At 38.5% G+C, this 21958-nt stretch overlaps 1 protein-coding gene across 1 annotated transcript in view; it reads right to left on the reverse strand.

The window, feature by feature from the left end:
• LOC140238208 (zinc transporter ZIP10-like) overlaps window positions 1–18114 on the reverse strand; it is a 40211-nt gene extending 22097 nt beyond the window's left edge. The window contains exons 1-5 of the mRNA XM_072318144.1: window positions 17555–18114; window positions 7554–7788; window positions 4299–4474; window positions 2989–3192; window positions 589–660 (exon numbers count right to left, since the gene is read on the reverse strand). Coding sequence (XP_072174245.1) covers window positions 589–660; window positions 2989–3192; window positions 4299–4474; window positions 7554–7788; window positions 17555–17995 — 1128 coding nt within the window. The 5' untranslated portion in view covers window positions 17996–18114. The remainder of the gene's footprint in view (window positions 1–588; window positions 661–2988; window positions 3193–4298; window positions 4475–7553; window positions 7789–17554) is intronic.
• Between the last annotated feature and the right edge of the window lie 3844 nt (window positions 18115–21958).

The raw sequence follows: 21958 nt of genomic DNA on the forward strand, positions 1-21958 counted from the left end.
TCTTCTCAGTCTTTTGCCAGTCTGACCGAGCCTTTTGTGTTAAGCAAATAAAATGCTATAATGCAGCTATTAAGACTTCAAGTAGAATCATGCACTTCACTTCAACATGAAATATCCCCCTATTTAAAAAAGGGGAAAAATGAACACCATATAAATCATGTCCATTTGTGTGTATTGTTTTGCTCATTTTTCCACTACTGTTATCTTTGTCATTTTAGGCATATATTGTATTTTGAGTGATCATAAAAGCTTTGGTCTTAAGTACATCACTCTTTTCCATTGCTATATTTTATTTTGTCATCCTTGCAATTATGCAATATGTCTCTCATTACTCATTCATTTTCATTTGTAGGTAAATTTTGCATCATCCATTGTACATCTTATGAATTATCATACAATATAATTTGTCAAATGTGTAGTTTGTATTATGCATTAGCTTTTCTTGGTGGAAATAAAGTAAAATTCAATTTAATTGAACTATGACATAATACCAGCAGAAAGTGGAAAACAAAATCTTTGCTGACAGCGACTCAAAACATGGAGTGAAATTTCATGCTTCTACCAACGTGGTCATGCACGACATAAAACATCACTTGCCTCATTGTGGTCACTATGGCAACTGCCATCTGGTTGACTGGGCTGATCCATTACCAGGGAGATCTTCACAGGCAAAAATCGGGGTGGGGTTCAGAATAGAATGTAATATATGATTGGTCCTGTTAGAGTGATGTATGATTTTTATGGCGCATGCTAGGTGTATTATTCAAAGCTGTCGATTTAGTGAGGATTCTGTGAATACCTAATCACCTCGTCTTCCCTGCTTGACAAAAAAGAAAATAATGAAAAAGATGCTGCATATGACAGTTCCATTCACCAAAATGTCATATCAAAGACATGGTTCATGCACGTGAAAAAGCATACACCCACACATACTTTAGGTTAACATTCAAATTCATTGATATGAAACAAGAATTAGATGATTTCTTCAAATATTAGCTGTTTGCACAATCAATGAAATACATATTGTAGAAGCAGATGTTATATTAATTTGTCTGATCCGTATGCATGCATATTTTCAAACATATACGCATAATCCATCATCCCTGAATACATTAATCTAACTATCACATGCACCCCATACCAGAATAATTTGCAACTTCAAAGTCGAAAACTCCGATATATGCTAACACCACTACAAGCATGCCATGACCATTATCAGATTTACACAGGTGTGTGTGCGCACTGTAATCTGCAACAGTGCTCTCTGTGGAATGATTCCAAAGCCTTGAATCAATGTATTCTACCAAAATATGCAACTATTTGTTGTCTTACTTGTTTACAAGTCCAAGTAAAACACACATCTTTTAATATTCTTGCTTTCTCAGAAACGCAAGGCACCAATTTCGCAGTCTGAAACAGCACACAAACACACACACACACACACCATCACAGCAATCTTAAAACTGTGCAACACTTCACAACTGTGCACGTTATAAACAAAGTCTGGATGTAAACACTGCCCCTCACCGACAATTAGCAGTCACATGCAAACACCCTCGCTCATAAATTGCAAATTGGAGACTAACGATACACTTAAATAAAGTTCTTAGACATGAAGATGTACAAATCCATCACAACAACTTATACAGAGGCTGCAAATATTTGATCAGTTTAATAGACAAGGGACTGAAATATGCCTCTTATACTTTGACCTCCATAAGAACCTACATTTTACGATACCAGTCAGAGTCCATAAGGTTAACTTTCAGTTGAATGATTTCGAAATGCATTGGGGGGGGGGGGGGGGGGAAGTAACATCATACAGACGCTCATCTTTCATCTTTATGTAGAACCCTTGACAGTCAGTTTCTCTAATCATGCTCAATTTGATTACAAGAGAAGAACACTGTCATAAAGAAAAAGGCTTAAATGATTACAACTAAGTCAGCCAAAATGTAAGTGTGAAAGTGTAAAATGTTGTAGCTTCCCACTGAGAATTTCTGGGCACATGCATCGCACCGACCCATCACCACTGTACAAAGCTGCAGCTTTGTTCTGCAGACCAACATACAGACACACCAAAATACAGACACACAAACACAGACACAGAAATACTCACAAACACATAAAACAAAACATGTTCCTTCTATAGACAGACCCAACGTTTGCTACTCTGAAAGCATTCTTGCGACAAGGAACACAATTCCCACTCAGTTTTTAAACGTACAAACAGCTCAAATTCATAAGAATAACAAACATGCTTTGTAATCTTCAATGAGGATGACCATGATTGAATGAATGGCAGAACCTGAAAACTTTTGACTGTCTCTACTAAACCATAACGTGCAAACTTTTCATAATCGATAGGATTCGCATGGACCCCGAAAAGTAGCAAAGCCTCAAGTCTAATTGTACAGTAGGTCTCCTGGAATTACGTTTACATTCACATTTTCAGGCCAAGAATGCCGACTTGGAGATGACAATGAAGAGACAGAGGGTCACACAGCTTGAGACAGACCGAGAGAGCAAGAGGGAAAGAAAAATACGGAGCTTGAAAACTTTGTGCGGGAAAAAAAAGAAAGAAAAAAAAAAAAACCCAAAGAGGATAAGTTGTGCAAATAAGAACTTGCCAGATTAATGTCACTGGAAAACCCTGCAAAAGATGAACAAGAAAAGGAAGAATACAAGTTGTACAAGCAAAGTAAAATAAAGAGAGAGAGAGAAAAAAAAAGATTACCAAACAAAGAGGAAGGGCAAGAAAAAAAGAAGAAGTGAAAAATAAGAATAAGGAGACCTCAGGGAGAAGAAAGACAAAAAAACAGAAAAAAAAGAGGAAGAAAAAGAAGAAAAAGCAGAAGTTGAGGAAGGAAGAAATGTCAAGCTGAGAACAAAACTGTGTCATATAAAAAGAGGACAGACAACAGAGGCACCTCGGACTGAGGAGCTTAGCAGCTGGGCATAATCTCACCCATCTTAATCTCATCTTACCAGTTTTGTTCTCGGCTGCTTCTGGCACATCCTCATCACCTGCTCGAAGATGAAAAAGCTGAAGATGCCGACCAGCACCGTGCAGCCGCGCCACACGACCAAGTTCTTGTCCATGCCTGCCTCCCCCGCCACAGTGGCGTGAGAGTGCCCATGGCCTGTGGTAGAATTTCCGACACTTTCGCTGTGACCGTGAAGTCCAAATGCCTGCATTAAAAGAAAGAAAAAAATACACATTTGTTGGCTATCAAACGAGACTGTAGAATATAAAATATGTGCCATCACTGAGGAGGCCGTTTATACTATCATGTCACAAGGTCTGGTGTTTTATGTTGTGCAAAATTTTCTAAGCAAAAACAGGAATATACTTCTTTCTGTTTTGTTCCTTAAGAAAGTCTTTGCCAATGAAATAGGAAGGGAGGGGTATATAATTGTGTGTGAAAAGATTACAATAATATGAGAAAGTTTTGCTGAATTTTTCCATCACAGATACATGTACTTACAACACGTTTGAAGCAATAACACTGTATTCATATCAGTAGAAGAAAATGAAGAACCCTATGGCCTGAATTATAGAAAATAATTGGCTCAAAGATTGCTTAAAGGTGTCAAGTAAACACTTCAGACAAAAAGACTTGTCTTTGTATCAAAAGTAAGAGAAATGTACAGTATGTAATACTCAAGAGAATCTTAGGCTGTGTCTGCTGTGTCTGAATTATCCATCCTTCCATTTAGTAGGATAGGGGAAGGAGGAAGAGGAGGAGGAAGAGGAGGAAGAGGAGGAGGAGGAGAAAGCGGAGGAAGAAGAAGGAAGAAGAGAAGAAGGAAGAGGAGAAGGAGAAGGAAGAGGAAGAATAGGAAGGAGGAAGAGGAGGAGAAGGGGAGGAAGAGATGGAGGAGGAAGAGGAGGAGGAGGAGGAAGAAGAAGAGGAAGAGAAGGAGGAAGAGGAAGAGGAGGAGAGGGAGGAGGAGAGGGAGGAGGAAGAGGAAGGAGGAAGAGGAAGAGAAGGAGGAAGAGGAGAGGGAGGAGGAGAGGGAGGAGGAAGAGGAAGGAGGAAGAGAGGAGGAGGAAAAAGAAGAGGAAGAGGATGAGCAGCAGGAGGAAAAGGAGAAGGAAGAGGAGGAAGAGGAGGTGGAGGAGGAGGAAAAGGAAAAGGAAGAAGCAGAGGAAGAAGAGGGAGGAAGAAGAAGAGGAGGAGGAAAAGGAGAAGGAGGAAAAGGAGGAGGGGGAAGAGGAAGAAGAGGAGGAGGAAGAGCCAGAGGAGGAGGAGGAGGAGGAGGGGAAGGGAGAGGGCATCTTTCTCAAGACTCACATGAGGCAAGAGATGGAGAACTGAGTCACCGCTGAGCGTCCCCACTGCCATGGCGACGAGGTAGGAGAGCAGACGACCGTAGGCGATGGGGAAGCGTTCGATGCATGGCACCATCATGATGCAAGTAATGGATGCCACGCTGATCAGTGTCACTGCCCCAATGGAGTAGCCCCACACTGTAACATCACATCAGTCGACAAGATATTAGCAAATGTAGAGAATGAAATATCACATACACAAACGGTCTCCTACCATCAGCACATTTGCTGTTAAGTGAAAGCAAAAGAACACATTAATTTCTTTAATACAAGATTTATTTCATTTTAAATTTTTAAAGGAGATGCTACGCAAACCTCACAATCTCGTCTGCTGGCACCAAATTAAGTTTTTCATCATGCACCTTTCTTACATGTAAGCTTGCAATTCGAGAGCTTTGTTATCCCATCTGCGCAGCTGGAGTCCTATTAGATAACTGCTACTCTGGGATCAAATCTGACAGGTGGCCAAAACATGCACTGCAGGGTCTAGGACTTTTGTTATTTTGATATTAATCTTCAAAAAAAAAAATCATGAATTAGAAAAATTGTAGGAATGTGTTATGTTGTACATGGCTGTCACTTATGGAAAGGCACTGTATTATGGCAATCAATAACATGAGTGCACCTAGAATAATCTAACCACTTTCACTTCACGAACAAAATGAGTTTGTATGAGAATGCGAAAACAGGCATGTAATCTATATTAAAATCCCCCAATGACAAAACCTCCTAAATTATGGCAATGAAATTGTGAACAAACAAGTAGCTTTTAGGAGTGCCTGATTTTATGAAAGCATGTGAACAGCACCTTAGAGAGATTTCTTATGACAATGACCCACAGGAATAGAAGAATTTGCCCTTTGTGGACCAGGAAATGGGACAGATTGAGATAGGCAAATGGTAGTGTGAAAAGAAAAACTTGCACTAGAATTTGTTTTTGTTTCTTCTTTTTTTTTTTCTGTTTGATTGGTATGAGTAATATCAATAGCAACAGAAAGAGTTGCGTTGATAGTATGAACAGGCCTGTCACATGGCAAGGTTGTGGGTGTAGATCAATGTGGTTGTGGTCCATTGGATGATTATAGTATGGGGTTTACTTCAAGTCCCTGAGTGCAACATTCGCATGCCCAATTCAGTTGACCTCTTGTCAACTTCGCATATTTTGTTCAAGCGCAAGATCATGCACAAACCGGTTGGTTTCCGACACCGGTCATTTGCAAGAAAAATAGCCACAGCTTTTGCCGTGGAATGTACGTCACTGCAAAGCTTGCAATTCTGTCTGTGATGCAAATTTTGCTGTTCTGCATTTCTAGCACAAGAGCTTCCATGAAACGCTACAAGGCTTTGAAACACAATGTCTTAAAAAAAAACCCCTGTGAATCCATTGTGGTCTCAAAATAATGTGGCAAGCAGGAAGTTTACACTGTAGCACACAAAGAGTTAACATCTCACTAATCTTCTTTCCTTCTGTTCTCCAATCCTTTCTCGTCCATTTCTCAATTACTTTTCCTACCTTTCTCGTTCCTCTCATTCTCTCATTTCCATTCCTTTTTCTTCCGTCATCCCTTTCCACCTTTCATTTCCATTCCGCTCCCTTTCCTTTGCTTCTCTACCGTTCCTTCTTGATAGTAATTAATGCCCAAAGGAGAAAAAAATATACGACAGGGAATAATTTTCCTGGTATCGCATAGTAATTTGCTATGCATTTTTGGTATGACTGCTATACAACATGTAATTTGCATAGCAGTGTCATTACATAGACTTGTACACCATTTTGTTGAAGATGTATGTCCATCGACAAAAACTGCTATTCAATTTCGAGAAGGAAAATTATTCCCTGTTGTGAATACGAACATAAAAAGAACAGCTCAATGAGAAGAGCTATTCCTGGAAAGAGCTACACCCACATTTTCGGCAAATCAGTAGCACAAGTCTGTTATTGATTTGAGATGAGACTGTATATCTTGTACTTGATTAGCCTCCACTCTGTGGGCCGGAAGTGCCAATCAATTGAGAAGTGAGATGTAATTTTTTTTTTAAAGTGCTGGCCAACAATACACTACGAAGGTAGCCTTTGGTAGTACGATGGCGTCATCCTGACAACAATGACGTAGAACACTTCACTCGCCAACGTCAAAACGAAAGGCATCTTTCTTGTTTTATTGTCTATTTTCCATTAGTGCCATAGTGCGTCAGTTACTAATTAAACATGTCGTTGTGTGGAATTATTGTCCTACCAGAGACAGGATGTGAGTGGGATGGCACAGGCACCATATTAAAAATGTATGCAATCAGCTTAATGGTGTGAACAATGGAAGGAGGAGGCCTATAAAAAAGATAATAAAAAAAGAACTAATCCAAAAAAAAAAGGTGGAACTTATTCTATCAATATTTTTCTCTTCCAGCATGGTAAAACTTGAAAACTATTCTGATGCAAATTGCGTGGTCTTGACATGACTGTCAAGTTGCCTTTGACATTTAAAACAAAACAGCCACAAAACCTTGCTGAAAGCACCTCCTTGACATGAGACTACTTCTACCACTGCTTTGTACTCCATGCAATGAGATGTAACTAAAAGTAACCTTCAAAATGAAAGTTTTGAAAATATAATGACGGAAAATTTAAGGGGTTAGATGGCAATTCATACATTGTATATTGAGTGGACACACCTCTACACAAATCATCATAAACATACTTCAGCGCCAACTATGACATTTTCATTGGCAGCCAGGTGGATTATCCTCCAAATCTAATTCCATTCCTTTCACAAGACAATGTTTCAGTAGCATCCTCTACCCCTTGAAAAATACTGTCCATTCAACAGTAGCAGGAATTTTGAACTTTATTCAGCTGTAGAAATGATTGGGCACAAATTGGGGCAGAAAGAAGAAAGAGATAATAATGAATTGTAAACACTAAGGCGGAGATGATCAGATTAAATTGGGCTGGATTGGACTAGATTGGATTAGAGAGAACTGGAATGTAATTGAATCAAATTTATTGAATTGAATGCCATGGAATGGAATTGAACTTAAAAGTAAATAGAATTGAACTGAACATGAATAACAGTGCATGCACAAAATATGATTGTCATTTGTGAAGACAAAAAAGAAAATGATAATGGCAACTTGATCTTGACCACATAAGTCCTGGTGTGTTTGGAAAACTAACCTTGCGCAAGCGACTCCCGGCGAGCGGCAGCATTGGTAGGCGTACCCTCCGTGGCATTGTGAACATGGTCGTGGTGATCGTGATCGTGATCGTGGTCATGGTCATGGTCGTGGTGGTCATGGTCATGGTGGTCATCATGGAGGTGGACATCGTAGACCACGCAGACCTGGCTGTCCAGCTGCTGGAGGAGGATGGGGCAGAGCTGGAGGAACTGGACCGGGCCGATCCCCTGGGACGGAATGAGGCTGACGGTATCCAGGATCTCATCGGGTGACAGACACTGCAGTCAGGGACAGACACAAGGCCAGCCGAAGAGAGAGCAGAGAGATGGAGAAACATAGAAGAGCAATAGGGAAAGAGAAATACAAGAGAGAGATGCACAGAAAACAGAGAGATGCAGAGATGGCAAGAGACATGGACAGAGACAGCCAGGAAGAGATATAGAAAGATACAAATAGACAGATAGAGAGAGAATGATATAGAAAAATAGATATAGGGACAGAGGCAACAATAAAAAGATATAGAAAGATACAAATAACGACAGACAGAGGGAGATGATATAGAAAGATATATACAGGGACAGAGACAGCCATGGAAAGATATAGAAACATACAAATAGAGACAGAGACAGCCAGGGAAAGATATGAAAAGATACAAATAGACAGACAGAGAGAGAATGATATAAAAAGACACATATAGGGACACAGACAGCCACAGAAAGATATAAAAACATACAAATAGAGACAGAGACAGCCACAGAAAGATATAGAATGATACAAATAGAGACAGAGACAGCCACAGAAAGATATAGAATGATACAAATACAGACACACATAGGGAAAATGACATAGAAAGATACAAAAAGAGTCGGAGAGAGAAAGACATAGAAAGACACAAATAGACAGAGGGAGAAAGATATAAAATGATACAAAAAGAGATAACAAGAGAAAGATATAGAACAACATAAACAGAGATGGAGAAAGATACAGAGAGATACAAATAGAGACAGAGGGAGAAAAATACAGACAGAGCAATAGAAGAACAGCAAAAAACAAAATAAGAGAAAGAGAATAGAGAGAAAGACAGACAAAGGGAAAAGTACAAAAGACAGAGAAACAAAGAGAAAAAGAAAAGTGTGAACAACATCAAAATTAATCTAAAACTTATCTGATTCCTTCTGCCAAGTATACTTGAAAAAAAAAAACAGATAACATTTGATACGAGGGCTAGGGTTTCACATGCATCAGCAACAATGACAACATAGACAATCCTACAATGTATTACTTGCTAAAAGAAAATCAAGTTTTATGTCAGAGAAAATACAGGAAACAGTCAGAAGAAAAAAACAACTAGAAATGTTGCTGTAGCAACTAGTATGCCTCTGCTGTACTGTACTGCACTATCTTCCCAGAAGGCCTACAAGTAGATCTTGACAATGTGAGATGACAGTTTCACCTGACTGGCAACAATGAAAATTCCACAATTGGAAATTTTAACCACTCGTGATATTGTCAGGAAGTCCCATCAGTTCACAAAAAACTGGACTCGCTATATATTTGGCGTATACAGTATTCTATACCTGTTTGTCTGTTGCACTGTCTGCCTTTTCTCATACACCGTCTGTTGCACTGTCTGCCTGTTCTCATACAGTGTATACTCTGTCTGATGTCACTCAAAATCTTTGCACACGTCTCTAATAGTTTTCACAAATGTCTTTCTTTTTTTTTTCTTAACAATTACATTCACAGTAAAATATTCAGTAAGCAGGGATGACACATAAAACAAATGTGTAAGGAGAGTTCAAGATGGAACAAAGTTCAGCATTTAGATACATTTCAGACACTCAATATTAGATGTAAATGAAAAAAAAAAAGTTTTTTTCATAACATCTAAATGTACTCATGTTGAGGGCATTTTGTACATTCTTACAATGTCTATTTGAACATTTCTGGTCCACAGATGAAAAATTATGTGTCCAGCAAAATAGAAATATCATGTCTTTTTCAAACAAAATTCAGCGATTTTGGGGGCCCCTAAAAAAGCTTGGTATATATTCACTGAGGATTTTAATCTGTTTGGAACTGAGCTTCTTACAAAGTCTCATATAATGTAAACATGAGGATAATTTCCTTGAAAAATATAATTATGTAGACTCTATACGCCCATGCAGGTTCTAATCTAAAGACCCCATGTAATACTATATTCAGCATTGGGAAGTTTTGCTTGGACTGATCCATTTGGGAGACTAATTGGATATAAATAATGCCACATCAACTCTTCCACTCATTACCTTACAGTTTTTCTTTTTCTTTTTCCAGATTTAGCCGCTCAAATATGTGAGGTGGGGAGTCAGTAGTGTGAAATCTTGCACATTGTGATTGTCTTTGGGGTTTTTTTTCCCGAGACATGCCACACATTCTTCCTTTTACGTAATCTGCATTTCAAGGTGCAAGGAATTATTAGTCAATCACTTTTACAAAATAACTTTCAACAACCTGCTATGTAATGTGCCTAGTGGATATGACTACATAGGGCATGCAAGAAACAAGCAAGAATGAATTACTTAAAGGGATCGTATAGTTTTGGTTGACATGGTCTAACTTCAGGTTTCTAACAGTCTTGGGTGAGAAAATGGGAAACCTCCTATGAAATATGAAAGATCATGTAATTCCAAGAGGCATTCAATGTTTATTTGATGAAAATTGGTTTTGAAATGGCTGAGATACCCAAAACAGAGTAATCCTAATAAGAGGTGGGACCCAGCTTTGATTACAATCTCTTTATTTCACTTTGTTTTTGGATGTCTCGGCCATTCCAAAAAAGATTTTCATCAAATAAACTTTGAACTAGTCTTAGAATGGTGTGCTCTGCACTATTTCATAAGTGGTTTCTTGGTATCTCGCAAGAAGTTAAAAGCCCAATCCTCGCCTCCACCAACACTCTACCATCCCATTAAAGTGCAACTTGTGAAAACACATCTGAACTGTAATCACTGTAATGTGGTTTGCATCTGTGACAAGCCAAAAGGAAAGTAAATTTGGCAAGCATTGGTATTTATCGGAATATGAGTAAAAAATAGGATTTCTGGCAAAAATTTGTCCGCTGTTCTATAAAACAGCTGATGAACATGATATTTCCTGCTGTGTCAGTAGGAATAGGGTACAAGCTGGATTTAAACCAGGGCGGATCCAGGAATTCCAGGGGGGGGGGGGGGTGGGGCACCTTTACACAATTAACAAAATTAAAGGGGGCATATGCGCCCACCCACCCTATTTTTTCTCTTTATTTCTTTTGTTTTACAAAAAAAGGGGGGCATGCCCTGTGAGTCCCCGCCTGGATAGATCCACCACTGTTTAAACTATGAATCCAGTCTAAATCTACTCCGTGAAACCTCATGGGTTTAAAAGATGATTCCATAGTTGCCTGATGCACACAATTCATACTTGTGCACTCAGACCTATGCATCGTACTGGTTCCATGTCTCAGATTGGTGTCACTGAGTCAAATGATTTGAACTCATTCTTGGCCCCGTTTTATCAAAAGATAAAATCGATTTTAAATTTCCTTACCACACAGGCTGCCATAGACTTACAGTTGAAATCAACTATATAATCAATTTTAACTCTTCATAAAACAGGGCCCTTGTCAGCTTCCCCTGTTTAAGCCAGCCTTGAAACATCCAAAGTAGCAGAAACCTTAGAAATTAACCAAGAGTGTCAGCAAACAAGTTTTTTAAAAAAAAAGACCAAAACAAATCTATATGTTCTAACTGATATTCTCTGACCTTGGCATTTGTTTAGTTTAGTTTTTTTATTTGTTTTGGTTTTTTCCCCAAAGTTACTGGTACACCATGACTGCATTTATCTCATTAACCCATATCAGCATATCTCCAGGATATCCCGTAGTTTGCGCAAACGCTGCAATCACTGATCTGCAGTATAATCCCTAGCAGACATGGCTACAACAATGACATCCATCTATAGAGCTTTTCATAGCCCATGAACTCGGACCTACATTTGACACATCCCAGAGTCCCTTGCCTTATTTCCTGTCACCACTGTTTTGCTTAGCATTCACTTTTGAAGTTTACAGCCAATAAAATAACTCTACATCTATGTGAGATACAGCAATCCTGTATGGGTTCATACTTAGCTGTACAGTGCACTCCCGTTATAATGAACATGGTTATAATGAAATTCAGTTACAATGAAATGAAAATTCAGACCTCAACATTATCCATTCTACGTATTTTTATTGTTTATTTGTTCGGGTATAACAAAATGTTGATGTAACGTAAGAAAACTGCTGGTCCCGAGGACTTTGTTATAAGGGGAGTCCACTGTACTATTAGCTATATGTTTATGAGTGCACTAGTCTACAGCTATCTATCAGTTTCAGTTCAATATGATTCTTCATTTCTGTGAGCATTATATCCTATGAATTTTATAACACTGAAATGCTTGCGTGATGACGATATAAAAGAAAAGTGATTTTCATTCCATGTAAAGATTTACTTTTTTCATAAGTGGCTCCTTTCAACCCTAAAATGGAGGGGGGGGGGGGGTTTGAATCAACCCCCCCCCCGCCCCCGACATTTTTACGACTATTCCGCCGCACAATTTTTTTTGACTGCGCCGCTCATTGACTTTTTACTTTCAAGTCTCACACATCTTTTGACACCATTTTTGCGAAAATTGGGCATACCGTTACGATACTGCACAACCTTTTATACATGCTTGTCAGATCAAAAATGGCTCAAAAACTTGATTTTATTCACTAAGTCTAGATGCAAATGGAGTTTTCTCACCTTATTCAAAAAGATATGATTATTTTCATGTTCATTGGCTGAAATCACTTGATTTTAGCATAATTATGCTCTTGAAGTAGGCTCTGTCACAAATTTGGCATAAAAGAATGATAAAACAAAGGTCGCAAGACAAACATATACATAAGAAATTCATAAAACAATACCATACAGGTATAAGAAATTCATTTTGATACTAGATTTTTTTTTTTAAGTACATCGTCAGAAATGCTACAAAGCAGGATTCTAGGAGCTTCATTTTCTGATTTAGAGCAATATGTATGATTTTATGCATATATTAGATTAATCTACGAAAATTTCAATATTTTTTTTTTTTATAGTTTGGTAGATTACGCCACGGGTAATGTATGTGCCAATTTTCTTGGTGACTGTGTGATCGATGGCCGAGATCTCAGGGGTGGGGGTTGATTCAACCTTCCCCTGGCCACAGAACAGCAAAAAAAAAGAAGCCTGGCCTGGTTAGGGTTAAATAAGTGATATGATTATTCAAAAACACGCATTTATATATAAATATTATGTGATATCTCAAAATTCATTTAAGATGACTCTGATTTACATCTTATATTAAAGAACAGCGGCAGATTCAGGGGGGAGCGCACCGAGCATGCCTCCTACCCCCCCTTTTTTTTTTTTAAAACAAAAGAAATAAACAGGAAAAAAATTAGGGTAGGGGTGTGTGCGCCCCCTTTAATTTTGTAAAGGCACCCCCTCTTTACGAAACTCCTAGATCCGCCCCAACAGACTAATACTTTCTCTTTCAATTCATATACAGTTTCCCGAATATATTTTTTCTTAAAAGTAGTAATGACATCAATTTTAATTTGAAAGAACACAGCGGAGTGAACATGCTTGAAGTAGCCTCTGGTACCAACAGCTTCTAAACTGTATTATGCGACAGGAGAATAAAGCTTTACAAGCATTGTCTCATGGTTATCTAACAATCCTTTGGGCACAAGTTAATAATGTTTGCGCTGTCTCCAAGCCAAAATACCTACTTTTAAGTACAACCACCCACATGAAACTCTTTGAACGGACCTAGAAAAACTAGGATTTTTTTTTCTTGAAAGCCTTTAGGTAACCTCAGTTAATTCAATAGATATTGCATAATCCATTGATCACAAGCTTAACTATTCCTAATTACCCAACAGGGACTCCTATCCATGAATTTTCTCCATGACCCTTTCTCAGTGGCATTTCAAATTGCTTTGGCTGAACTCAATCTTCTTTTTTCTGTCCTATTTTACTAACAGAACTGTTTTGCAGCCACTACACTGTAGTTTGTTTTGTTTTGTTAATTAACCATTAACCACTATAGACAGATTAGCACACATTCTATAAGAACGAGCGATCTCAAGGTAGAGATAATTTGATATTCAACACAAATGGTGTATGGCCCCTATACATTTGCTCTTTGGCTCTTTGTGCATGTGTATCTGTGCATTTCTTTGTATTTTGGGTGTTTTTTTCTAGCATCTGACACTTGCTAACATTTTGTTATAATTTCTATTGTTATCATTAGCCCTCTGAACTCGAGCATTTCACATGTGCCATTCATGATAAATGAGAGCACCATTTGTGACTACTTTTGTACTAGTTCTAAAGCCCCTTTCATAATAATGGTCCGCAACCAGCTCACGACAGCCTGTTTTGGGGTGCTGCACAACTGATTGCCTGGAGTTTGTGAAAGCATTTGCATTCATTGTGGAAGGTCGCACAAACCCGAGGCGGTTGTCAGTGGTGGCATCTGAACTTCGAACGTGCTTGAAATCTACAGGTGACCAGTCGCGATCGATTCCCTTTGCATGTGGGTCGTATGACCAGTCGTGCCATTGTCGTAGAAGTGTTGCACAACGATGCATGACTTGATGCGAGAGATTGCATGACTCGATAGCCGGATTAGGTTGGGTGGAGGATGTGCAATGCTCAGACGAGCGCTAGCGATTTATAATGACCACTGTTGCGAGTGGGTACAATTGTTCTAAAAGCACGAAACTTTTGCATGACCAATTGCAACACATCATGCAACATTGGACTACCATTACATGACAGCACAAGGCTGAATGTGACTATTTCTCGGAGTACCGTATGTCCCAAAAAAAATTACGACGGGACCCTCCGCAATGATATCTTTTAAAATGGTGAATCAATCCAAATACAAATTCAGGGTTTGAAACTATAACTCATTGCCTACATCTTACAGAAAACCCCATTTGATTTGCTTCAGTCGTCAAAGAGAAATGAGGAATTTTGTAGAGGATGTCAAGAATCTCTTCCCTCCAAGTTCTGTCTATTGTATTCACACACAACAGCATCGAAGTGCTAAACTTGGAAGTATCAGACTCATGACATGCTTTATTTCTCTGTGACCGCTTAACCAAATTGAATAGGGTTTTCTGCAAAATAGAGCTAAGATGTTATATTTTAAGACACTCAAGTAGCATTTAGACAGTTTAATCATATTGAGTGTTATCAATGCGTAAATTTGATTGTAATTTTTTGGGGACATACTGTATAGCGGAATTGTAGAGATGAGCTTCACTGGGCCGAATGCATAAAACAAGCAATTGCTTCAAGCAAAAGCACAAGCTCATCTAGCAAAAGGTCTAGCTGAAGCAATTGCTTAAAGGGGAAGGCTAGTAACTGATCAGTGGGTATTAGTGGAAATGCTGGGAGATGATTGTTCCAATCCTTATGGGATTCATTCAAGAGTTCATTGTATATCTATTGTTGTGTGAAAATGAGTTGCTTCAGAACGGTCTCATATTCAAGTAATGTGCAGATTAATGCTCCGTCACTGACCAGGGACGCTAACCTGGAAGCATTAAACTGGATGCTGTTGCTGCTGTAACAATACTCTGTTGTGCACTGTATCATCTCCATTATGTGTGCTACTTTTTTATCTACTATGGGAACGAATGATGTAACTTGTACAGCCTAATTGCTGAAAACCAGCTTTTTAGCTGAACACAAGTTTAGTTTGGTTTTGTTTCTATCCCTGTGCTTAAATAAATACAATACAGATAATCAGGAGTTATCACTCACAGAGCGGAAAAAGGCGCTTTCAGCAGTTTGCTCTTTCTCTCTCTCTCTTCAACTGTGCTGGCAACAATATTAATGTGTGTGCTTTGAATAGAAGCAGCAAATCAAAATGCACTGCAAGAATTACACTGTACACTGTTGTGAAATTGAAAAATTATGAAGATTCTGAGATAATCTACATTTCATTCAACTATTTGTTAGAACAGATATGTGAGCAATGTTTATAGCTTTTTAGTTCTTTCCTAAACTATTCTGAGCAAATTCTAGTAGTTCATTCAAAATGCTAGGTTAAAGGGACTGTACAGTACTGGTTGAGGTTGGGATTCATGTTTTGAACATTCCTAAGTGAGATAATGAAAAGCCTCTTATGAAATATGAAAGAGCATGTAATTTCAAAAAGGATTCAACGTTTGTTTGATGAAAATTGTTTTTCAAATGGCTGAGATATCAAAAAAAAAGTGCTAATAATAAAAGGCGACATGCCACAACTTTATTAGGATCTCTTTGTTTCACCTTGTTTTTGGATATCTCGGCCATTTCAAAACTGATTTTCATCGAATAAACTTTTGATACCCCTTAGAACTGCATGCTCTTTGACATCTCATAGAGTGGTTTCTGAATATCTCGCAAAACGTTAAAACCTAAATCCTCACCTTGACCAGAACTGTACACACCCTTTATAACATGGCTTGCAATTTTATGTACTGTGACACTTTTGTTGATGAGATAAAGCAGTGCATGATATCAAAGCAAAGAGGAATGTTAGACTATAGAAGCTATGGCTCCTTGTTTATTGTGATGTTTAAAGGGGAAGGCTAGTAACTGATCAGTGGGAATTGATGGAAATGCTGGGAGATGATTGTTCCAATCCTTATGGGATTCATTCAAGAGTTCATTGTATATCTATTGTTGTGTGAAAATGATTTGCTTCAGAACGGTCTCATATTCAAGTAATGTGCAGATTAATGCACCGTCACTGACCAGGGACGCTAACCTGGAAGCATTAAACTCATATACTGTATACGCCATATATTTTGTGAGTCTAAATTTTTGCGAATCGGGAATTCCCGACGATTTCGTGGTGGTTAAATTCGCGACCGTGGAGTCCTGTACTGAACGGAGAAATGTAAACATATACGTCACATCGACATCAGGATCAGAGTCAATATTTTCGCGAGTCTTTAATTTTGCGAATAGCACCCGACTCGCGAAATTCGCGAAAATAAAAACCTCCCGAAATATTCAGTGTATACCAGGGGCGGATCCAGGAATTCCGTAAAGAGGGGGCGTGTTTACAAAATTAAATCTTTTTATTTCTTTTGTTTCAACAAAAAATAAAGGGGGGGCGTGCGCCGGTTGCGGTCCTCCCTGGATCCGCCCCTGTATACAGTACTGCATTTGATGTGCTGTCATTTTCAAATGCCTTTTTTTCCTCATCAAACGAAACATGCCTAACTATTGAACAAAAAAAAAAGAAAAGAAGACAAATGTGGAAGACATGTTAAAATGTATAATACACTGTACATTTATACAGTATTACACTTTTTGGTGAGCACATGTAAAAGAAATTGGGGGGAATACTGCTTTGCGCAGAGAACGTCAAGGTAAATAACTAGTTTGGAGTTGAATATAATGCACTTGAGCAGGAAAGGTATTTCCTAACCAAAGAGCATTGAGCTCAACTGGAATGCGCATGATTTCTACAAAGTCGGTCTATTGTCTGCTAAAGTTCATAAGTTTATCTATGCATGCAACACAAGTAAAATTTGTTTAAGGTGCAGCAGGAAAGGAATCTTCTCTAGAGTAGACACCAAACGAACTCTTTGACTTCCTTGCAGCTGCAGAACTGGAAGAGAAATCTGAAACAAGACCACCTCTGAAGAAATATCTTAACCCTTTGAATACTTCCATATACATATTGTACGATGTACCAAGAAAGCAAGCGTGTCATAAATCATTACTTGAAGGTTATATGCACAGTCTCCATATGCCCGCAGAAATTTGCAGTAATTGCTATAAAAATGGATATAGGCATTAGAAATGTATGAAATATGCTGTGACAACATGATTTAAGTTAGTGGTATTCTGTTCCATTGTTTTTTATGTTAAACTTACGTGTATTCTAAATCACGAAAGGCAACTTAAACCTGGTGTAGAAATGCTAATAAAGTGACTCCCATACCTGATTGATGTGATCTTCATTGACGTGATGATCTGGGTGACTCTGGCTGTGGTTTGCGGAAGTTTCAGTTGAGTTACTCCCATCCACGTGTGTTTCACCAATATCTCTGGCTGTCCTGTCGCTGGCACCGGCCGCACTGCTTTCAAGCAACCCTTGGCCACTGAGCTCGGCAGCGTCTCTGCGATGCCGCGAGTCAGAGGAGTGCAGGACTGTCTGTGAAGCGTTGCTCGCCTCACTCGAACTATGACCCGGGCCTCCCGCTTTGCTCTTCGCCACGCCGAGCCCAACGTTGTCGAGGAAGAGCTTGAAGCCGTCGTACTGCAGGCGGCCTTCGCTGGAGCCATATTTGATGAATATCTCGGACAAGCAGTCCCCTACCCAGGAATTGAATCCCGCGCCACCGTCCTCGCACAGCGCTCGCTGCATTGCCTCCATCTCCATGAGCGAGGCCGATTTGTCGTACTGAAGCCTGCCGCAGGTGGCGCCATTAAAAAACCAGCAGAGACAGACCAAGATGAAGATGATTTGTTGGAAACAATTCAGTCCTCTACTCCGCAGTTTGGCCGCCATCCTCTCTATAGTAATAATCACATAAAAAAATGAAGTACTTTAGTCTCACTCAATCAGTTTTATAATATGCTGGCTTTGCATTTGTATTGCAACATGTGTGACCGCCAACCTCAAACCACAAAAAGCTGTAGACCAGGACTCGCTGGAATGGACCAAAATATGTCATTTAAGTTGGCCCATTTAATCTTTTAAAGTCAGAAATGCCTGCTGAGAAGCTTTTATTCAATACAGCCTTTTTACAGGTGGCAGCATGCTATGTTCAGATACTTGGCTGATATCATGCATGGTGACTTGAAAAGATGAAACCTTACATGAATCACCATTACCAATACTTGCATTTAAATGAAATACCAGATCGATGGTCACAATTTACAACATGATTACTACATCCTGCTTCCAATAAACAAAAAAAACAAAAAAAAAACAAAAATAAATTTAACTTCTGACATGATACAACCAATTGCCTCTCTGACGGCAGACTCATGAGCTCATTTCAAGTTAAATGGATATTTGAAAATAGCTACTTATCAAAAAAAATAATAATAATAAAATGCAAGCACCTCTTGATGGATGCTAATCGACTGTGAAGACCAATATGACTAATTACATCAGGGCCCTGTTTCATGAAGAGTTATAATTGATTATAACTGATTTCTACCATAAGTCTATGACAGCCTGTGTGGTAAGGAAATTTATAATAGATATCTTTTGATAAAATGGGGCCCAGATAATGCATTTTATACATTGCTGATGAACATGAAGCGTCCTTCTACAACGCCTCTCTGAAAAAGCATCAGAGATCTTCTGTGAAACTCTATTTTGTAATAAGCTGCATTGCATGCTACACGAGGACTAGGATATCAATCTTTGAGGTCCTGATCCACAATGAAGTACGGGACAGAGTAGTCCAATGACCAAATACGTGCGTGAACAGGGTTCTGCCTTTTCTTTCTCATCAAAACAAACGGTTCTGATGCTTTGACTGATGCAGTTCCGATATGATGCCATTAAATGGATTAAATTTCAAGGAACTGCCAATGCTAAAAACATAATTGGTCCATTCTCATTACAAAAATTTGTGATTAAAACACAAACTTGCCATTCACACTGCAGCCTCGCAGCCACGTTTTGCTCCGACGAAAGAGATTACAGAGTTTCTGAAATTACTGCGCATGCCCTGTTTACTCATTCATCCATTCTCAGCATGCTTTTCGGTTTGGACATAAAAAGATCATCACGGATGACAACAAATAATGAATGCTGACTACTGCTTGGTCCCACACTGTCTTTTCAGGCATCATGCATTATTTGGCTGCTCCACTGCCCAGTAATGCTCAACACTGCTAGACTGTGAGAACACTCGACTGTCATTACACAATTGTCTTTCATAAATTTGTTCTGGAATGCCAACCTTACAAACAGCATTTCAGTACGATCAAAGGGCTCAAAAGCATGTTTATCTTAAGGACAAAAAGTCTTTTTACCTTTCTTGCCATAGACACACACATACACACACACACACACACACACCCACACCCACACACACAAACATACGCATCTCCGCTAGAAACCGAGGACCTGTTTTACCCATAAGAACTTTTCCACATACAAGTAACCCAGGACCTGTGTGTCAGTAGGACTCTTGTCAACCGAGGATTTTCGTATACAATGTATATTACCATCAAACCGAGGACTTTAGGTACATGTATTACAATGACACTAATCGAGGACCTACACCGTATACAAACATGTACCGCTACATGCAAAAGCATGCAAAAGCAGACCGTTTGGAACGGTCTGTGTACCGAGGACATCCTCAGTTCTCTGTGTGTCCTCGGTTTAAATGTAAAGTTTGTATGTGTGTCCTCATTTTATGCCATGGGTAAGTGTACACACACACACACACATAACACTGTAAATGGAAGAAATCAAGTTAGAAGCAGACATTGCTATCTACTTTTCTGTTTAAGTAAGGGATACAGTGTGGTACAGTATTGGCTGAGGTAGGAATTCAGCTTTTAACCTTTTCCCAAGATATCTAGAAATGACTTTGAATGTTTAGAAGCCTACGATTCTGTGAGGAATTCAAAGCTTATTTGATGAAAATCAGTTCTAAAATGACGGAGATATCCAAAAACTAAGTGAAACAAAGTGATCCTGATAAAAGGCGGGTCCCACCTTTTATTGGGATAGCTTTGTTTTGGATATATTTCAACCATTTCAAAGCCAATTTTCTTCTAATAAACTTTGAATTCCTCTTTATAGAATTATATGCTCTTTCATATTTTATTAGAGGTTTCTCATCATCTATAAGAAAAAAAAAAAACATCAAAAAATGTTGGAAACCTCAAACCACATCTCAACTAAAGATGTACAATCCCATTATGATTAATGACCTGTCATGGCCTTCATCAGGATCTACCAAGAGAGCATGTTACAGTAATTGTCTCGATGGCATCACGTACCATGATGGAAAACAAACGTGCAATATTATGCAGTGCAATATCATAAAATATCATAATAACACAAATCTTCCGAAATACTACCTTTGCACAACTCTACCAATTGCTTGAACATAAAAATATCTAACATTATCTCATCAACAAAAATATGTTGTGTATAATAAACACAGAGAAAAATTGGTTTAATTCCTGTATCATGCTTTTGAAAAAGAATAATAATACTTTGCCATCATTTTAGACAAGAAAAGGTAAAATGGCAACAGTCATACATTATATACACACACAAACACATTCACGTATCATATATGTAGGCCTACATAATGATAATTTGTACAATACATGTAACATAACCAGTACGCATACATGTATATTATGTTTAAAATGATGGCAAAGTATGATTATTCTATCAAAATTATTAGATAATTATTTCAATAATAATATAACACTGAAACTTTGACACCAGTGAGCACGATGATTCTGTATCACATTGATTTACACATCGTCACTTGATTTGTGTGATATTTATTGAGTGCAAGTAACAGTTTGACATCTCACACAATTTACCCCATGAAGTAAATATGAGCACAATGCTTTTAAATTTAGCAGAATGTACTCTTGATCACATGTAATACAACCACACAATCATTCCACTCGACTATCGTTAAATATAAACCTAACCTCCATTTAACCACGTTTGTGAGTCATCAAGAATGAAGGTCACTTAATTGGAACTGCTTGTTTGTGCTCGCATTCAATTCATTTGTCTCCGATCACGACCCAATAAAACAAAACCCTCCAATAAAAACAATGCAGAAGCAAGGCCGGTCTCTCAGCTTCCTTGCTTCAATGATATGGTAATTCAAAAACTACAACAAAAAGGTAACAGAAAAGACTGAACTTTGTCACAAGATCAGAAATTCATGCTAATCTGTTGAGGTGTATATGATATCTGCACCTGCGACAATTGCTCCAGTGTTATTTTCTGCAAGGACTTAGGGTGAGGGTTGTGATAGAATTTTCGGGCAAGCATTTGTTACTTTTGTTCAAAAACACTTGCTTGACTTTGATTTTCACTAATTACCCTGGGCAATCAGGCAAGTGCTTATGTAGCACCCTGTGTGGGTCTATCCCAGCTGTGCTGAGCATTTTTTTACACGTTGGATGGTCGTGCATTTCTTTTCTGTGCTTGACATAATTATAAATGATACATATGTACATTCCTTTGTCATGATGTAGGAATTCCAACTCAGAAAAAAAAAATAACAAGAAAAAACAAAGTTTTCAGATATTTTAAAACCGTTCCATGACATACATGCTCCTTTAACAATTGCTCACAAGAAATATCTGCACGCTATCTAAGCCAAACCATACA

Source organism: Diadema setosum, chromosome 14, assembly GCF_964275005.1.
Source record: "Diadema setosum chromosome 14, eeDiaSeto1, whole genome shotgun sequence".
Taxonomy (NCBI): domain Eukaryota; kingdom Metazoa; phylum Echinodermata; class Echinoidea; order Diadematoida; family Diadematidae; genus Diadema; species Diadema setosum.